The sequence below is a fragment of the Rhincodon typus genome, chromosome 10 (assembly GCF_021869965.1).
Source record: "Rhincodon typus isolate 14 chromosome 10, sRhiTyp1.1, whole genome shotgun sequence".
Classification (NCBI taxonomy): domain Eukaryota; kingdom Metazoa; phylum Chordata; class Chondrichthyes; order Orectolobiformes; family Rhincodontidae; genus Rhincodon; species Rhincodon typus.
In genome coordinates this window covers 54,795,184-54,813,344 of record NC_063341.1, presented here as the reverse complement: position 1 = coordinate 54,813,344, position 18,161 = coordinate 54,795,184, and the positions used below count along the sequence as shown (strand labels likewise).

At 40.7% G+C, this 18,161-nt stretch overlaps 1 protein-coding gene across 1 annotated transcript in view; it reads right to left on the bottom strand.

Moving 5' to 3' along the window:
• Positions 1-141: 141 nt before the first annotated feature.
• ttc22 (tetratricopeptide repeat domain 22) overlaps positions 142-18,161 on the bottom strand; it is an 18,766-nt gene continuing 746 nt past the window's right edge. Inside the window, exons 2-7 of the mRNA XM_048602180.1 lie at positions 17,574-17,629; positions 12,832-12,947; positions 11,458-11,576; positions 8,557-8,718; positions 5,240-5,392; positions 142-2,401 (exon numbers count right to left, since the gene is read on the bottom strand). Coding sequence (XP_048458137.1) covers positions 1,904-2,401; positions 5,240-5,392; positions 8,557-8,718; positions 11,458-11,576; positions 12,832-12,947; positions 17,574-17,629 — 1,104 coding nt within the window. The 3' untranslated portion in view covers positions 142-1,903. The remainder of the gene's footprint in view (positions 2,402-5,239; positions 5,393-8,556; positions 8,719-11,457; positions 11,577-12,831; positions 12,948-17,573; positions 17,630-18,161) is intronic.

The following is an 18,161-nucleotide window of genomic DNA, read 5'->3' as shown; positions in this document are numbered from 1 at the left end:
AAGAGGAGAATGATATGTTTGACCTTGAAGTCAGAACCCAGCTGGACATCTCAAAGGAAGATCAGAGCCCGAGGAGGGAAGGGAAAGCCAAATCTCCCCAGTTTCCCCACAATGTCTAATGTACTCTTCAGACTAGCCACATGGTGGGGAAATGAAAACAAAAATGACAGATCTGACAGCATATATGGAAGGAGACATAGGGTTAATGTTTATGACAGTTATGTTAATCAGTCATCACCCAGGTCCCCATCTCACTATTTAGTAGCATATGGTCCAAAACATTAACTCTTCCTGTTGAGTTGCTGCTAACCTGCTGAGTTTCTACAGCACTCTTACTTCAGATTTTCCGGCATCCATCGTATTTGGCTTTTGAACAGAATAGTAATTTATTGTCACCTCTATTTTTACAAAAAAAAAACAATGAGAAGTGTTTAAGTCACCATACTCCGGCACCTATATGAATAACAGAAATTGTATATTAAAAAAAATGAAGACAAAGTTCTCCTTTGTTCACTTCACAGCTCATGGGTTCCCAAGGTTGAGGAGAAAAGAGGAATCACATTCTCTATCACTGCAGAAAGCTGACATCAAAGTTGCCAAATCTCAGGCCGGACCACCATGTCGCCGAAGACACGGCAGAGGCCGCCTCAAGGACCCACTTTGTCAGCAAAGCTGTCACTGAAGCAGACCATCACATCTGGGGAAGCCGGGTACATTTTCACTGGATCAATAAATTCCCTGTGCTTGAAGAAGAGTTGGCCTCAAGCCTTTATTTTCAAAAGTATCTGGTCCTGGTGTTTGAATCACTTTATCATAAAATTAATTGAGCACAATAAGTGTACCAATTCACTCATTCGGTCACATTGCTATAATTTTAAATTTCATACGATTACTACTTTGCAAGTAAGCAAGTAAATCTAATAAACCAGAAAAGGCTCAGTCTCATGAGGTAGCTGTGATTCTGCCGGGTATGAAAAGTTTAGAATTTTTTAAAAAAAAATCAATGAACAACAGACCAATCAGAATTACCAGTGTGAGATCCCAGTTATTATGTTAATAGCATATTAACGCAACACATGCTATTAAACAGTGAGATGACGACCTTGGTGATGTCTGATTAAGGTAACCCTCTTTCATCTCCACGAACTGCAATAAAACTGTTCTCTGCCAGTTATAGTGGTCAGAGCAGAATGAGTTTAGGGCAGTCTTAATGCAGACTGCAGCACAAAACTCAGCACATACTCATTCTGAATCAATTATTTCTCTCAACAGATTCCAAGGTGGCTTGTGTAGGAAATGGTCTGACAGAGTGGTAGGTGTTCCATTGGTGTTAGAATTGAGTCACATTGTTGGGTAAAGTACGCTGTGCTTTATCCTTCGATTAACCAATACGATGCCTGATATACCACAGTACTTGATAGTAAAATAGCATTTTACTGAGGATTTATACATTAAATATTTCTGCCATGGAATTCCAGAAAACCAGAAAGATCCGACATTCGTCAGGAAGGTGCTATCAAGGTCACATTGATCATTCTTGGACAACAGTGTATCTAAAAACATTGTAAGCATAATATGGTTAGGAGATACTTGTGAGTGATCAATAGCAGTTGAACAAATCTCTTTTGAAGAATCATATTCCAATCAAAGTTTTGTTGTCACCTACTTGGTATTTTACACCAAGTACACCTTTTTGCATCTCAGCCAAAAAAAGAGACAAAATGATGGTGAAAAGATGAGATTGGATTGCAATTTAGCCTCTGATCATTCAACATTTGTCCCATCTGATTAAACACCACACAAAAGGCAAAGTTTGTCAATAGAGACCCTTAAGTAGTGGGTTTTTAAAGACAAATAGCAGAAGTGTTCAAATAACTCGCTCCTTAAACAAAATCTTGCTAACTCAGGTGTGATCAGGATTCATTGTTTCCAGAAGTAATTTTACTATTCGCAGCTTCCCAGCTATGATCATAGCTCTGGCAAGTTTTAAAATCTTGGGCATATGGTTTCGACAAATTGAGTGCAGTTCCTGTCGGACTCTCTCCATTTGATACTTTGCCTCAGCTTTTTCTACCCATATTTCCACCTCACGGATAACCATTTCCTCACTGGATTTCTCCTGGATGAACAGTGACAATAGCAATTCAATGAGGCAGCGGAATGTCTCAGAGTACTGGGATCCTACATCATCAAGTTCAATTGCTTGTTTGAAGCACTCGACTGCATTGTGTTCCTCTCCTTTGACCTGTAAACACTTCCCTCTCAGCAACTGGATCTCTGGCAGCGTGTCTCCCAAGTCAAGCTCCATGGCTTTGGCAAAGAAAACTAAAGCATTGTTTAGTGCATTTTCATCCACCAACTGGAGTTCCTGCACCGCATCAACACCCATGTAGTAACAAACCTGTCAGCAATACAGAAATAGGTTACTACTCCAAAAGGAACAATGAAATTGTAGAAGGGTGGGTGTGCATTTCAAGACTATAAACAAACTTACATATCTAGAAAATAATCCAAAAGAGCTTCAATAGTTTATGAGTCATCAGTTTAATATACCGCAGATATCTGTGGTAACTTTTTTTTAAATCATTTAAGGGATGAGGGCATCACTGGCTAGGCAGCATTTATTGCCCATTCTAGAGGGCAGTTAAGCGTTAACCACATTGCTGCGGTTCTGGACTCACTTGTAGGCCACGCCGGGTAACGGTGGCAATTTCCTTCCCTAAAAGTGGTGAACCAGATGGGCTTTGCCCCCGACAATCAGCAATAGTTTCACGGTCATCGGTAGACTCCTAATTTCATATTTTTATTGAATTAAAATTCCATTATGGCAGGATTTGAACCCAGGTTGCCAGAACTTTACCTCGGTCTCTGGATTAACGGCCCAGCAAAAATACCACTCGGCCATCACCTCCCCATCAACCGTTTTATGGTTGTGTAGTTACGGGCCATTTTTTTAAGGAGAAAGGCTGTTAAAGGCTATACCACCTACTGTAAAAAAAAATTAATCTAGTGCAACTGGGCAAGAAGCTAAAAATATTGCTACTACAAGTCACCTGACTGTACAATTGCAAGTTCTACATGGATCACACAGAAACACATGCAAATAGGTAAAAACTCTTTTCTGGGAGTTAACAGTACTCATTGATGAATCATTGCAACAATGTAAATTGGGTGTTGACCACAACTAAAACATAGAACCACAATTTCCCCCTACAACTATACTTTGATTTAGTGCCCGCCCTCCCTTCCTACTTTCCCGTATGTTTTGTTATTGTTAGTGTTTAGTGGGTTATTTGAGTGATTAGTGATGATTTAATTTAAAAAGTTCCTACCTCTGGGCAAAGAGGCCCAGGTTCAAGTCCCAACTGCTCCAGAGGTATGTAACAACATCTTTGAACACGTTGATTCAAAAATATCTTTTACAAAAAAAAAGAACCACAAGTAGGAGAACAGTTGTCCGTGGAATGTTACTGCATTATATGGAAGTTGACTTAGTTTTGCATAGGTCACTTGATAACTGTGACAATTCTAGCTTGTCAGCTATGAATGACTCAAAAAGATAAGCTCCCTAGACAGAAAGTTTCCATCTAGACAGAGGGAGAAAAAGAGAGAGATTCTCTCATAGAATCAGCTGTCCTCTGTAAATCTACTTGATAAGAAAATACCAACTATCCAATTACAGAAACTACCATAGCTACTGGATATAACTTTAAGTCTTAATCTCTTCAACAAGAAACTCAAATAATGGGCCTCTAGATTGACTGGGACTTTCTTCTTACAAGAATGGTTTTTGCTTTATCTGTACTTGTTTTAATCCTGGTACTTGACTAATATTGATAAAGTTATTGATTAATAACTTTAACCCATCGGAACCTTCTGTAATAATTCACAGTAAACCAACATTAAGCCTGTTTAAACGGAAGTTCGCCTGTTAACTTGAATCATTACAAATTAAAAAGGGGGCTATAGAAGCTATATTAATCTACAGTTCACTGACCATGTGGTGTACCAAACATTATTTTGCTGCTGGATGGCCGATGATTACTTTCAAAGGCATTTCTATCATTACTTCAAATTCGTTCTCAAGACCTCAGAGTCAAAAGCACTCCAAGGTTTTAGACTGGATCTGAATCTACCTCAACCTGTGGGATCAGGGTAAGATCAGGCTGAACACATTTTTCTAGCCCACTATATTTGCATTCCATTGACGTCAAAACAATTGTCCTGGTAGATTGGGTACCTCTATTAGATCTATTGGAACATCTTGAGTATGGGATTGTTCTAGAGCACAAATCATTCACACTAGAGCTGGATTGTATTCAGGGCACTTCGCTCTTGTTGCACTCAATGCCCTTCTGTTGTATCATGCAGGTGAATCAAATTGGCTCATGACTGGAGACAGAAAGGACTGCAGGTGCTAAAAGCCACAATAAAAAAATGTGGAGCTGCAAAAGTACAGCAAGTCAGACAGCATCCGAGGAGTAGGAGAGTCAATGTTTTGGGTCGGAACCCTTCTTCAGGAGAGTCTTCTTCTGACCTGCTGTACTTTTCCAGCTCTGCATTTTTTGACTCTGGCCCATGATTGGCATCAATAATGCTGAAGACCTCTGGAGGAGGCCAAGGTGAATATTTCACATGATACTTCAGACTGGTTGCAAATGCTTCAAGCTTCTTTTCCACTGACTTATTGCACTCCCTATGATTGAGGATTGGTGGATTTGTGGAGCCCCCATCACCAGTTAATTGTTTTAACGCTAACATCTAGTCACAGACACTCCTGTGCACTCCTTATTGATCAAGGCTTGCTCTCCTGGTTTAAGGGATATGCTGAGTTTGTAGATTGCACTTGAATAAGATTCCATTGCTGATGATGATGGCTCACAGCACTTCATGGATGCCTAGTTTTGAGCTGCCAGATCCAATCTGAATTCATTCCATTTAACACAGTATTAGTGCCACCCAACATTATGGAAAGTGTCCTCTATGGGCAAACGGGATGCTATCGCCACAGAATTATGGGTGGTTATTTCTTTCGAAATTTTCATGGACAGATGCATCTTCGACAGGTAGGTTAGTGGGAGGTCAGAGTCAGTTAGATTTTTCCCTCTGGTCAGACTGTCCCGCTAATGCCACAGGACATACTGAGGTTCAGTGAAAGAGGAGTCCAAGAACATAAACATTATGCTACCTGACTGACAGAACAGCAACCTTTGACAAAGCTCAATCACACAGTACTCACCTGTCCCATATCCAGGTATGTCTTTAGACAGGGGCACACAGACAATATTAAATCCAAATCTGCTTTTGCTTTGTTTAGCAGCTGCCTGTCTGGCACTCCACTGTGACCCATCTTCACCCGCTCAAGGCCTTGTGTGTATAGTTTTATATTAATCTGCGGGGGGGGGAAAACACCATATATAAAGATGTCAGTTATGTAACTGAGTAAGACATTTATCCTTTCACATCTGTCATTGGATTTAAGTCCTCTTTACTTTAAACTGCAATTTTGTACCATTCACACCACTCTGGTATCATGTTCTACACCTGCACTCCTGTCCTTGCTGATCAACACTGGCTTCAAGTTTCCCAACATCTCCAATTTTAACATCTTCAGTCCTGGTTTTGCTCCCTATCTCCATTTTCTTCGATTCGTATGAGCATAGACCCCACCCCACACTTCTTAAACTTCTGTTCCCAATTTCAGCTTAGAGTCATAAAGGAATACAACACAGAAACAGGCCCAAAAACAAAGTTGCTGGAAAAGCTCAGCAGGTCTGGCAGCATCTGTGAAGGACAAAACAGAATTAATGTTTCAGGTCTGGTGACACTTTCTCAGAACAGAAACAGACCCTTTGGCCCAACTCCATGCCGGCCAGGATTCCTGAACTGAATTAATCCCATTTGCCTGCGTTTGGCCCATATCCCTCTAAACCTTTCCTATCCATGTACCTGTCCAAATGTCTTTTAAATATTGTAATTGTACTCACCTTTACCACTTCCTCCGGCAGCTTGTTCCACATATGCACCACCCCATGTGAAAAAGTTGCCCCTCAGGTCCCTTTTAAATCTTTCCCCTCTCACCTTAAACCTACGCCCTCTAGTTTTGATTCCCTTACTATGGGGAAAAGACCTTGGCTACTCACTCTATCCACGCCCCTCTTAATTTATAAACCTCAGCCTCTTACGTTCCAGGGAAAACAGTCCTAACCTATCCAGCCTCTCCTTATAACTCAAACCTTAGAGTCTTGGTAATATCCTTGTAAATCTTTTCTACACTCTTTCCAGTTTAGTAACATCCTTCCTATGGCAAAGTGACCAGAATTGTGTATCTCACCTTTAGCATCAATGCAAAAACAGAAATTGCTGGCAAAACTCAGCAATTCTGGCAACAACTGTGGGGAGAAAGCAGAGTTAATATTTTGAGTCTGGTAACTCTTTATCAGAACAGCAGAGTTTCTGCCTATGTTCCAGATCTTCAGTATCCACAGTTTTTTAATTTTATTTCAGTATCAATGTTTTCAGCCATCTATCCCTCCACCCACCAGAATCTTCCTGCCTGCCTAATTTGCTCTTTACTCCTCGAGCCTTTCTTAAAACATAACTTTTAATCTAGTTTTCACTGGCTACAGCTATGCAAAATTGCAGTGGATATTTTTCCACTAGGAAGGAACTGTATAAAAACAAATAGTATAGTGGTTAAATCCAGCCTAGACTGAAAATCCATGTTCTTTATTGACTGTAACTATGCTATGAGCCTAGTCAGCTTCAAACAGGGGCTGTTTTTTGCTTTTGTTTGATCATCATCACCAAAGTCACCAGAACTTTGTCTACAGTTTTGTTGAAAATAGTAGAATTGAGAAAACAAAATCTCCTTCCTAGTTCTTAGTGGTGTACTTCACCAGTCTTTGCTGACAACATGGTCAAGGTTAGAATTTTAGAGTTTAGAAGCTCAGAATTTAGAATTGGGGACCAAGTGTTGTGTGTCAAAGTTCGCAGATAGCATTAAGATGACTGGTACAGCGAAGTGTGCAGAGGACACAAAGTCTGCAAAGGTTTACTGAGATAGGTTTAGTGAATGGGCAAGGGTCCGGCAGATGGAGTACAAAGTTTGGTAATTGTGAGGTCATCCGTTTTGGTAGGAATGACAGCAAAATGGGCTATTATTTAAATGGTGAAAAATTGCAGCAAACTGCTGTGCAGAGAGACCTTGTGCATGAGTCACCAAATGTCGGTTTGCAGGAGCAGCAGGTAATTAAGAAGGCAAATGCAATATTGTCCTTCGTTGCTAGTGGGATGGAGTTTAAAAACAGGGAGGTTACGCTGCATCTGTATTGGGTGCTGGTGAGACCCAACCTGGAGAACTATGTACAGTTTCGGTCTCCTTACATGAGGAAGGATGTACTGGCACTGCAAGTGGGCGCAGAGGAGGTTCTCTAGGTTGATTCTGGAATTGCAAGGGTTGGCTTATGAGGAAAGATTGAGTAGACTGGGATTATTTTCATTGGAATTTAGAAGAATAAGGGGGATCTATAGAAACATATAAAATTATGAAGGAAATAAATAAGATAGAAGCAGGGAGGATGTTTCCACTGGCGGGTGAAACTAGAACAAGAGGGCATAGCCTCAAAATAAGAGGAAGTAGATTTAGGACTGAGTTGAGGAGGAACTTCTTCACCCAAAGGATTGTGAATCTGTGGAATTCCCTGCCCAGTGAAGCAGTTGAGGCTACTTCATTGAATGTTTTTAAGGCAAAGATAGATGGATTTTTGAACAGTAAAGGGATTAAGAGTTATGGTGAACAGGTGGGTGAGTGGACCTGAGTGCACGAAGAGATCAGCCATGATCTTATTGAATGGCAGAGCCGGATTGAGGGGCTAGACAGCCTGCTCCTGCTCCTATGTTCTCATGTTCTTACGTTCTCAGCATGCAAGGCATAAATTGACATCTTATCATTCCCCCACAGTAATGCATTTCAGAGTCTGCCTTCATTTGTGTCAGTCAGAAGAGGAGAATACTTTTATGGTTCCAGTTTCCCTTTCACAGCTCTGTGATAGGGTTAGGCAGCTGTTCAGGTGCACCTGTCAGATAGAAAAATACCCAGCCACATAGACAGAACACCACCCCTCAAGACACAAAACAGAGTGTTTCCCCTGGCTGAGGAATATAATACATGGAAGTACAGTCTCAGGAAAAACAATGGCTTAGGCCTGATATGAAGAGAAATTTCTTCGCTCAGAGGGCTGTGTAGCTTTGGAATTTTCTATCCTGGATTGTTGTGAGTGCTCAATTGTTGAATATATTTAAGCTGCAATAGAGAAATCTTTGGTCTTCCAGGAAATCTGGCAACAAAGGGGAAAAAGGACAGGAAAGTTGAGTTAAGGTCAATGATCAGCCATGATCATACTGAATGGCAGAGCAGGCTAGAGGAGCTGTATGGTCTACTGCAGCTCCTTTTATTTTTGTTCACACCAGGGCACCCTCCCAGTCCAGATATACATACGTACCCACACGTGCAAACACAATGGACAGCCGCAACAAATGTCAGGAATAATATACCTTTGCCCTCGTGCTATAAGCTTGCCAATTTGTTCCTGGGTCTGGAAGCATATTCAAGGCCATGTTACAAATACCAGTTGCCATGTCTTGTTTTCCAAGGAAATGAAAAACTTTAGCAAGCCGATTCAGAATGAATGGATCAGTTTTTGCCGTTTCAATAGCCTGGAAAATGCAGAGGGAGAAAGCATATTAAATGCATACATTTTAAAAGCTCTCAAATAGTAACTTTCCAAATGTCTTTATTCAGAAAAACAATGGAAAACCAACTAAAGTCAAATATCAAGTTTCCAGAAAAGGCAAAAGAAAAAACAAAGATGACATGCATTTATACAGCACCTTTCATGAGTACTGGGCATCTCAAAAGTGTTTGGAACCAACAGCGGCGAGTCAGTTGTAATGTAGGAAACACAGCAGCCAATTTGCAAGCATAAAACTCTCACAAACAGTAATATGCAAATAACAAGATGATCTGTTTCTGTGATCCACATTAAGGGTTAAACATTGGTCAGGGCTCCACCGTTCTTCTTCAAAGTAGCGCCATGAGATAATTTCTGTCCAACGCTGAGAAGATAGTTGGAGCCTTTGTATATTATCTCATTCAGCTCCTGAATCAGCACCTCACCCCCACTGCATCAGTACTGCACAGGAATGCCAGACTGGAATTTTGTGCTCGAGCCCTTGAACTTGAACACACAAACTTCTGTCTCAGCAATGACAGTGCTACCCACTGACCCACAGCTGACACTGAAGTGAGGCAATTGTAAATTTAAAAAAAAGGGATGGCTCTACATTATGCAAAATTAGCTGTTATGTTGTAAAGCCAACATTCTATCATTGCTATTCATAGCACCACACAGCCTTCTCATTCAAAAAACATCTGAGGCTGCAGTATTCCCCACAATTTTGGTAATACAGTGAGAAATAAATTTGCTTCTTTCTTGAATTTCAGTTGGTAACATTAAAAGGAAGAAAGAAGAAAGCCTTGGAAGAAAACATGATTGTAAAAAGCTTAGCTACTCTTAAAATTGTTCATGACTTGTCATACTTACCCAGTATTCAGTACAAAACCAGCAGACATTTCCTGTAATTAAAATATTGGGAAGGCCAAATCCATTGTCTTTGCATCTCCCCAAAGCCCCACCATCATCTCACACCACAAATTCCATTCTTTACTCACCAAATCCTTTCCTGTCCCTACCAATCTTGTCTATCTGAAACAGACTGTTCACAAGTTTGGTGTCATATCTGACACCAGGATCAACTTTGACTCTATGTCCTCTCCATCTCCAAGATGATCTACCTGTAGCTCGGTAACAGCATCCGACTCCCCACCTTGTGGCTGAAGTTCTCACTCACACCTTTAATATCTCTAAATGTTATTATTGTTCTTATTAATGTTCCCTTGGCCAGTCTCCTGCCTTCAAAGTAATGAGGAACGGTATTAATAAATTGAGAAGGATTTAGATCTTTTAGTAATTAAGCCAGTGAATGCCAGAAATGATTCAGGATGGCTTTGCGAAATAATTAATGAGGCAAGAACCAATTCGGGAATATGGAGATTTTCTTCTGTTAGTTTTGCGTAGAAACTCAAGTGAAGAATAATTCCACTAGATCCCTGTACATTTATAAACCCGTGTCATTCTCCTGGCTTGTGCTGGAATGAAAGTACCTAATCAAACAGGTCATATATGTCAGACTTTCCTGTCACTATAACAGTGCTGCATATAAGGAATGTGACTGTTTAGTTCCAGTTCTTTGCTCTCTCCTATCAGTATTTTGAAAATTATTATTACGTTGGCTTCCACCAGCCTTCCAGGTAGAACACTGCAGATTGTAACAATTTGCTGCTAATTAAACAAACAATTGGCCTTTTGTAAATTCTTACTGATTTCAAAATATTAGCCTAAATATCAGTTATTATCTTCAAGTTCTATCGCTTCAGATACTGAACTGACTTTAGTTGCCAGATTTGTCCCTCATCCCTTCTATAGAAAGGGGAACATTATTGGCATTGCATCATTCTCTATTGTAGTCTGCACCCATCATTTATCATAAGCTTCCTTTCTCAGTTTCGTTTTAATCCGTCTCGTCATCCAAGGATTTCTAGGTTTGGAATCTCTTCCTTCCCACTTCCGAGATGTGTTTACTCTGTATTCAAATGCTGTCCTTTTTGAAAGCCACTTAACATTTTACTTCCTACACGTTGATTCCAAACTATGATCGGCAGATGCCTTTTCAACTCATTACATCCCTTTTTAACAAACACATTGAATTTAAAAGATTGTCTTACTATTCCAAAATAAGAAATTTCCCAATGTATTGTAGTTCTATGTTATAAGGCACAACACTCTGTGCCTTTAAATTCAATGTCACCAGCGTTGTTATTTGAAGGGAGAAAATTATAAAATACAACGCTTTAAGTTTAATTGTATCAAAGACTATTTATAATTGCTGCTTTTTTAAAGAAGATCCTTTGATCCTTTGATGAGCGATATAATAAGAACCATTTCTACAGCAGGTTAGCACAGAGAAACTGTCAGCTAAATCAATGCACTCTTCTCAGTTCACAAACTGAAAAGCAAATTAAAAATTACCAACTCTTCTCCATAGGAGACAACAAACCTCCTGATATCTCTCCTCACAGCCACATCATATAATTATTTTATGGGCACCACACCTGAGACAGTGATTATTTAATTCACCTGCCTGATTGAGTATGCTCCCAACTAGATTCAACAGAAACACATTTTTCTTTGTAGGCATGTGCAATTTATAAGTTCTGTCCCCTTTCTCTGTTTATTTCCTCCCCACCCCAATCAATGAGTTAGTGATTAACATCTCCTACAACAATCAATTGTTATCATTCCCATCTTTGGCTAAAATCAACTAGTAAGTCCTCACCTGTCCATAACAGTCGAGTGGATCAGTCCCAGAGAATCCACAGTCATGAACTGCCATTGGTGTATCAGGGAAGATGTCCATCCGCTCCAGCGTCATTCCCAAATAACACCAGGTAAGAGCTGGGAAAGGGAATTAAATGAACACAAAGTCGAGCAGTTGCTTATCGTCCCCTGCACTTCAAGATCCAGACCATTAATATACATTCAGAAAAGCAAGGTTCCCAATGCTGACCCCAAGGTAACTCCACTGCAAACATTCCTCCAACCCATTAAATATCCACTGACCATTACTCAGTGTTTCTTATCACTCAGCCAATGTCTCAACGTTAAACCATAACCTACAACTTTCCTCACAGATCTTGTGTGACACTGTATCAAATACCTTCTAGTTATCATTAATGTTCGCAAGTGATCAAAAAAAAGGTAGAGAATTTATTTCCATCCATCAGAACTGTGACAAGGGGCATAATTTAAACATTGAAGCCGGATACCTCTGGAGCAAAATTAGGAAACGCTTCTACACAGAAAACATAGCAGAAGTTTGGAATACTTTTCTGTAACTGGCAATAATCATGAGATCTATTGTTAACAAAAAAAAAGTATTAACATTAAAATCAAAGGTATTAATGGAAATAAGACAAAGGCATGTACCTAGAGTTAGAATACAGGTCAGCCATGTTCTCATTGAATGGTGGAACAGGCTCCAGGGAAACAATAGGCTACTTCTGTTTATTTATTCCAAATGAGATTCATAAGTGCAAGTACATGATAGTCACATTACAAATCTACTTGCACTGGATTAGCAGTCCACCCGTGTTCAATCCCTGGATTGTTTATTTGAAACAAGCAACTCGGTAAGATGTTTCCTAATGTCCTCAGCTTCTTGGCTTGCCCAGAACATCACTCTCTGATAACATTCATCTCGTTCTGAACCCAGATACAAATTGGATGAGCAGAGTCAGGATGGTGGGAGTTAAAAAGGCCTAAAATCAGCAGTGTGAGGCTGGAGTGATTTTAACTCCCAGACTTCACTGCATGTTCCTTCCAAAACTGTGACAATTCACAGTCAAATGGAAATCGAAAATTGCTGGGCAGCAGGAGGACACTACCAATAACCGAAGGAACGGCTCCTGACATTGAGGTAAAAATTAGTGATGGGAATTTCTTTTGGAAAAGAGTGCCAACCAGTAAATCATTGGGCAATTTCAACTATCTGTCTGCTTCATTTCTGTTGAGAACATAGGTTTATTGACTTTTTTAATTTATACATTATAGACATTGGTCCATTGTCAAAGGTTTAAGCAAACTTTTTATTCCCACTGCTGTTACAACTTTCAACCTTAAAGGGGAGGGGGTTCACCATCTCTTATACCACCTCTATATTGAGCACTGTCGGACTTCAGAACCTCCCGTAGTAATACTAATGATTTGTTGATAAACAGTAGTCGCTTAGAAGCGTAGGGATCCTTGTTCATTAATATTCCATCCAGTCTACAAGAGCAAAAGAAAGAAGAGAAAGTGTTAACTCTTTCAGTCTCAGATTAGACAACCATCATCTGGCAAGAAAATTAGCCAAGGCTCCACCAGGAACAGGCAACACAGGGAATGGAGCATTTCCTGGGCAGAGAGAAAATCTCCTTACCATGAGAAAAGTAGTACATAATGTTAGAATTTCATTAGCAGGGCGATGTGATAACAGAGAGAGAGATTGTCCACCATTTCGTCTTAACGCAATTTCAGTTTCCACAGATGGTGCAGGTATGAATGATGCATCAAATCTCACCCTGGCATTTCATCTTGCGTTATTTGTATTAATCTCGGAAATGGTAACTGTTAGTAGCAGGATCACATAGATGTGTCCCAGTCACCTGAGTACATAACTACAGGCAGTCCCAGGTTACAAAAAGCTACCATTCAGAAGTATACTTATAAGTTGAATTTAAGCAAGTTGTACCACAGTAGAGTATAATGTAAAATAGCCACTTATATATAAGAGCTAACATTCGCATGTTGGATCTTTAAAATGAATATTAATACACCACTGTATGGGATCTCGTTCATAAATATGACTGTGTGTGAGTCGGGCACTCATAAGTTGGGGACTGTCTGTCATCTTTACAGTGTTCAAGTACATTCCCATCAGTACTGGCACTTTTGTGGCTTGAATGTTACTTGACATTTGTCATGCTAAGCCTGAATGTTGCCAGGTCTTGCTGCATGTGAGCACAGACTGTTTCAGTATGAGACTCATCATGAATGGTGATGAACGTGTGCAATCATCAGCGAACCTTCGCAATTCTCACCTTATAATGGGGGAAAGGTCATTAGAAAGAAATGAAGATGGTTTGGCCTAGGACATTGCCGGAAGGCATTCATGGTGCAGTGGCTGTATCCCTACCTCTGAGCCAGGAGGCCTGAGTTCAAGTCCTGCCTGCCTCAGCTGTATGTAATAACAACTGAACAGGTTGATTAAAGGACAAAAAAAACCTGAAGAACAAAGGGATTCTTTTGTTGCATTGGTAAAAAGAAAAAGAAAAAGGAAGAATATTGTAAGGTTTAGGAAACAGAAATCAAACAAGGCCTTTAAGGTGTATAAAGGGGGCAGAAAAGACCTTAAACAAGAAATTAGGAGGTCTAGAAGGGGCCATGAAATACCCTTGGCAAGCAGGATTAAGAAGAATTCAAAGGCATTTTATACGTATATTAGGAGCAAGAGGCTAACTAGGGAAAGGATAGGTCCACTCAAGGAAAAAGAATGGAATTTATGTATGGAGCTAGAGGAAGTGGGTGAGGTCCTGAATGAGTACTTTGGATTGGTATTCACCAAAGCAAAGGCATGGGTGATGGTAAGATTAGAGAAGTGTATGTTGATATTCTAGGGTGATGTTGGGTGTCTAGAAAACACTAAGGTAGATACGTCCCCAAAGCCATATGGGATCTATCCAGGATATTGAGGGGGGCAAGGGAGAAGATTGCTGGGGCCTTGAAAAAAATCTCTATCCTCTTTAGCCACAGGCGAGGTCCCAGAGACTAGAGAATAGCAATGTTGTTCTTTTGTTGAAGAAGGGCAACAGAGATAATCCAGGAAATTACAGGCCAGTGAGTCTTACATTAGTGATAGGCAAATTATCGAAGAAGATTCATTGGGACAGAATGTACTCCCATATGGAGAAGAATAGACTTATTAAGGTTAGTCAGCATGGCTTTGTGTGGGGGACATCTTGTCTCACAAGTTTGATTGAGTTTTTTTCAAGGAAGTGACAAAAATGATTGATGAGGGTAGGGCAGTGGATGTTGTTTACATGGACTTTACGAAAGCATTTCATAAGGTCCCTCATGTTAGGCTAGTCCAGAAGGTTAAGTTGCATGGAATCCATGGTGAGTTGACAAGTTTCAATTAAAATTGGCTTGGTCATAGTAGACAGAGAGTAGTTGTGGACAGACGTTTTTCTAACTGGATGCCTGTGACCAATGATGTTCCATAAGGATCATTGCTGGGACACCTGTTGTTTGTTTTATATATAATTTGGATGAAAATGTAGGTGGTCTGATTAGTAAGTCTGCAGACAACATGAAAGTGGCAACACAAGTCGATAAGGTGGTAAAGAAAGCGAATGGCATGCTTGCCTTTATTGATCAGGACATTGTGTATAAAAATTATTAAGTCATATTGCGACTGTATAAAATTTTCGTTAAGACTGCATTTCCAGTATTGTGTGCAGTGCTGGTCGCCACACTATGAGAAGGATGTGGGGCTTTGGAGAAGGTGCAAAAGAGGTTTACTAGGATGTTGCCTGGAATGGAGTGTGTTAGCTATAAGGAGAGGTTGGATAAACTTGAATTGTTTTCACTAAAACATTGGAGGCAGACGGGCGACTTGATAGGAATATAACATTGAGAGACGTGGACAGGATGGATAGTCGGAGTCTTATTTCAGGGCGGAGATGTCAAATACTATGGGAACATAGGTTGGAAGAGACAGAGTAAAAGTTTAAAGGAGAAGTACAAGGAAAATTTCTTTTTCAAACACATATATGGTAGATGCCTGGAATGCACTGCCAGGGGAGGTGCTAGAAGCAGCAAAGCATTTAGACAGACACAATAGACAAGAAATAGAGGGGTATGGACCACGTGCAGACAGATGGAATTAGTTCAGAATGGCAACATGTTTGGCACAGACATGGTGGGCCAAAGGGTCTGTTCTTGTGCTGTACTGTTCTATGTTCTATGTACTTGTGCAGAACCTTTACAGTAATTTTAGAAACAAGAACATGAAATCAAATATCAAATAGCACACAAGATTAGTAGTAATCTTTTTCTTTAAATTAGAGCATCAATATTGTCTGTGTAGTTTTAAAACTGAAGAGCATGCAAGAAGAATTCAACTGGTCATTTTGAACAATCCACCATGGCAGTTACTGCCATGTGCTCATACAATTCACAGCTATTACTTGCCTTTCAAACCTCCTTTACTGTAAAGAAATGCTATAGCATGGGTTAGAAATAGAATGTGGATGCTCAAACAACAAGAGGGAACTAACAGAGTGGCTGAAAGCTTCCAGAACAGATGAATAATGATGAAGATTGTTCAAGCAGAGGCACAGAGATTGAATCATAGAATCATACAATGCAGAAGAGACCCTTCAGCTCATAGAGTCAAAGAATTCTCTAAATCTACACTAGTCCCACTTTCCAGCACTTAGTCCATAGCCTTGAATGTCATGACATTTCAAGTGCTCATCCAAGTACCTTTTAAAGGTTCAGATATAGTAGGAACTGCAGATGCTGGAGAATCTGAGATAACAAGGTGTAGAACTGGATGAACACAGCAGGCCAAGCAGCATCAAAGGAGCAGGAAGGCTGACATTTCGGGCCTTGACCCTTCATCAGAAATGGAGGAGGGGAAGGGGGTTCTGAAATAAATAGGGAGAGAGGGGGAGGCGGATAGAAGATGGATAGAGGATAAGATAGGTGGAGAGGAGACAGGTCAAAGAGGCAGGGATGGAGCCAGTAAAGGTGAGTGTAGGTGGGGAGGTAGGGAGGAGATAGGTCAGTCCAGGGAGGACGGACAGGTCAAGGGGGCGGGATGAGGTTGGTAGGTAGGAGATGGGGGTGGGGCTTGAGGTGGGAGGAGGGGATAGGTGGGTGGAAGGACAGGTTAGGGAGGCGGGGACGAGTTGGGATGGTTTTGGGATGCGGTAGGGGGAGGGGAGATTTTGAAGCTAGTGAAGTCCACATTGATACCATTGGGCTGCAGGGTTCCCAAGCGGAATATGAGTTGCTGTTCCTGCTAGGAATAGGTCTAGGGTCTAGGCCCGAAACGTCAGCCTTCCTGCTCCTCTGATGCTGCTTGGCATGCTGTGTTCATCCAGCTCTACACCTTGTTACCTTTTAAAGGTGGTGAGTTTTCCCACCTCAACTACTATTTCAAGCAGTGCATTCCAGATTCCCACCATTCTTTGGGCAAAAATAAATTCCTCATATCCCCTCTAAATCTCCTGCTTTTCACTTTAAAATTATACCCCCTTGTGATTAACCCTTCAACTAAGAGGAACAGCTGCTTCCTATCTGTCCCATGCATGCCCCTCAATCATATACACCTTGATTAAGTCCCCTCTCAGCCTCCTCTGGTCTAAAGAAAACAACTCAAGCTTATCCAGCCTCTCTTCATACTTAAACTGTTCCATTCCAAGAAACAGCCTTGCACATCTCCTCTGCACCCCCTCCAGTGCAATCACATCCTTCCTACTACTGGCTTCTCCCCATCTATCTGATATGTCAGCTAGTCTGGTAAAATACAGGCAGTTACAGGTAACTTCTTACATGGTATTTACAATGCAGAAGTGGGCTATTTTGCCCAATAAGAACATGTTGATTGTCTACTTTGATAAGCCTCCTCCTAAACTACTTCATCTCACTATATCACTTTATTCCTTTCTCCTTTGTGTATTTATTTGAGTTAATATCTGCCATGACACTGTGTTTATCTAGCAGAATTATTTTTATCTTGGCACAAAGGACTCAATGATCTCTGGACTGCAACAAAGAATATTTGGCAATACTACAGTGGATGCATTATTATGTAAGGATTAGCTGCCAAGTGACAAAGTGTCTTACCTAATATACATGATGGCCATTGTGAAATACCAACTCCTTTTTTCTTCTGAAGTTATCTGCAATTAAAAAAACATAGAAACTTAAGAAGGAGGCCATTCAGCCCATGGTATCTGTGCTGGAATACTAGCTTTTAAATTGGAAACTCAGTAAAAGTGAATTCTCATTGAGCAGACAACTTGAAGATCATTCTCCCAGTTCTCTGGGCTACTCACACAACTGGCCATTAATAGGTAAAATCACTGTACTCTCACCAGACCATACGGCTGTTCTGTAATAAGAGAGACGATTGGTGGTGATTTAACCTGAGGGTCACCATGCCTCAGACAAGGGGAAGAGGTTGAGAAGGAGAGTTCTTCACGGTAACCTCAGCTGGCTTGGGAAATGAATCCCTACTTCTGGTGTCAGCCCGCATTGCAAACTAGCCATCCAGCCAACTGAGCTAACCGGTCATTAATACAGCAGCACTGACAGATCAGGATCAAATAACCATTCATTGTCCTCTAGGAGATAAATTTCCTCTAAACCACATGCAACAGAAAGGGATAACAAGGTGTAGAGCTGGATGAACACAGCAGGCCAAGCAGCATC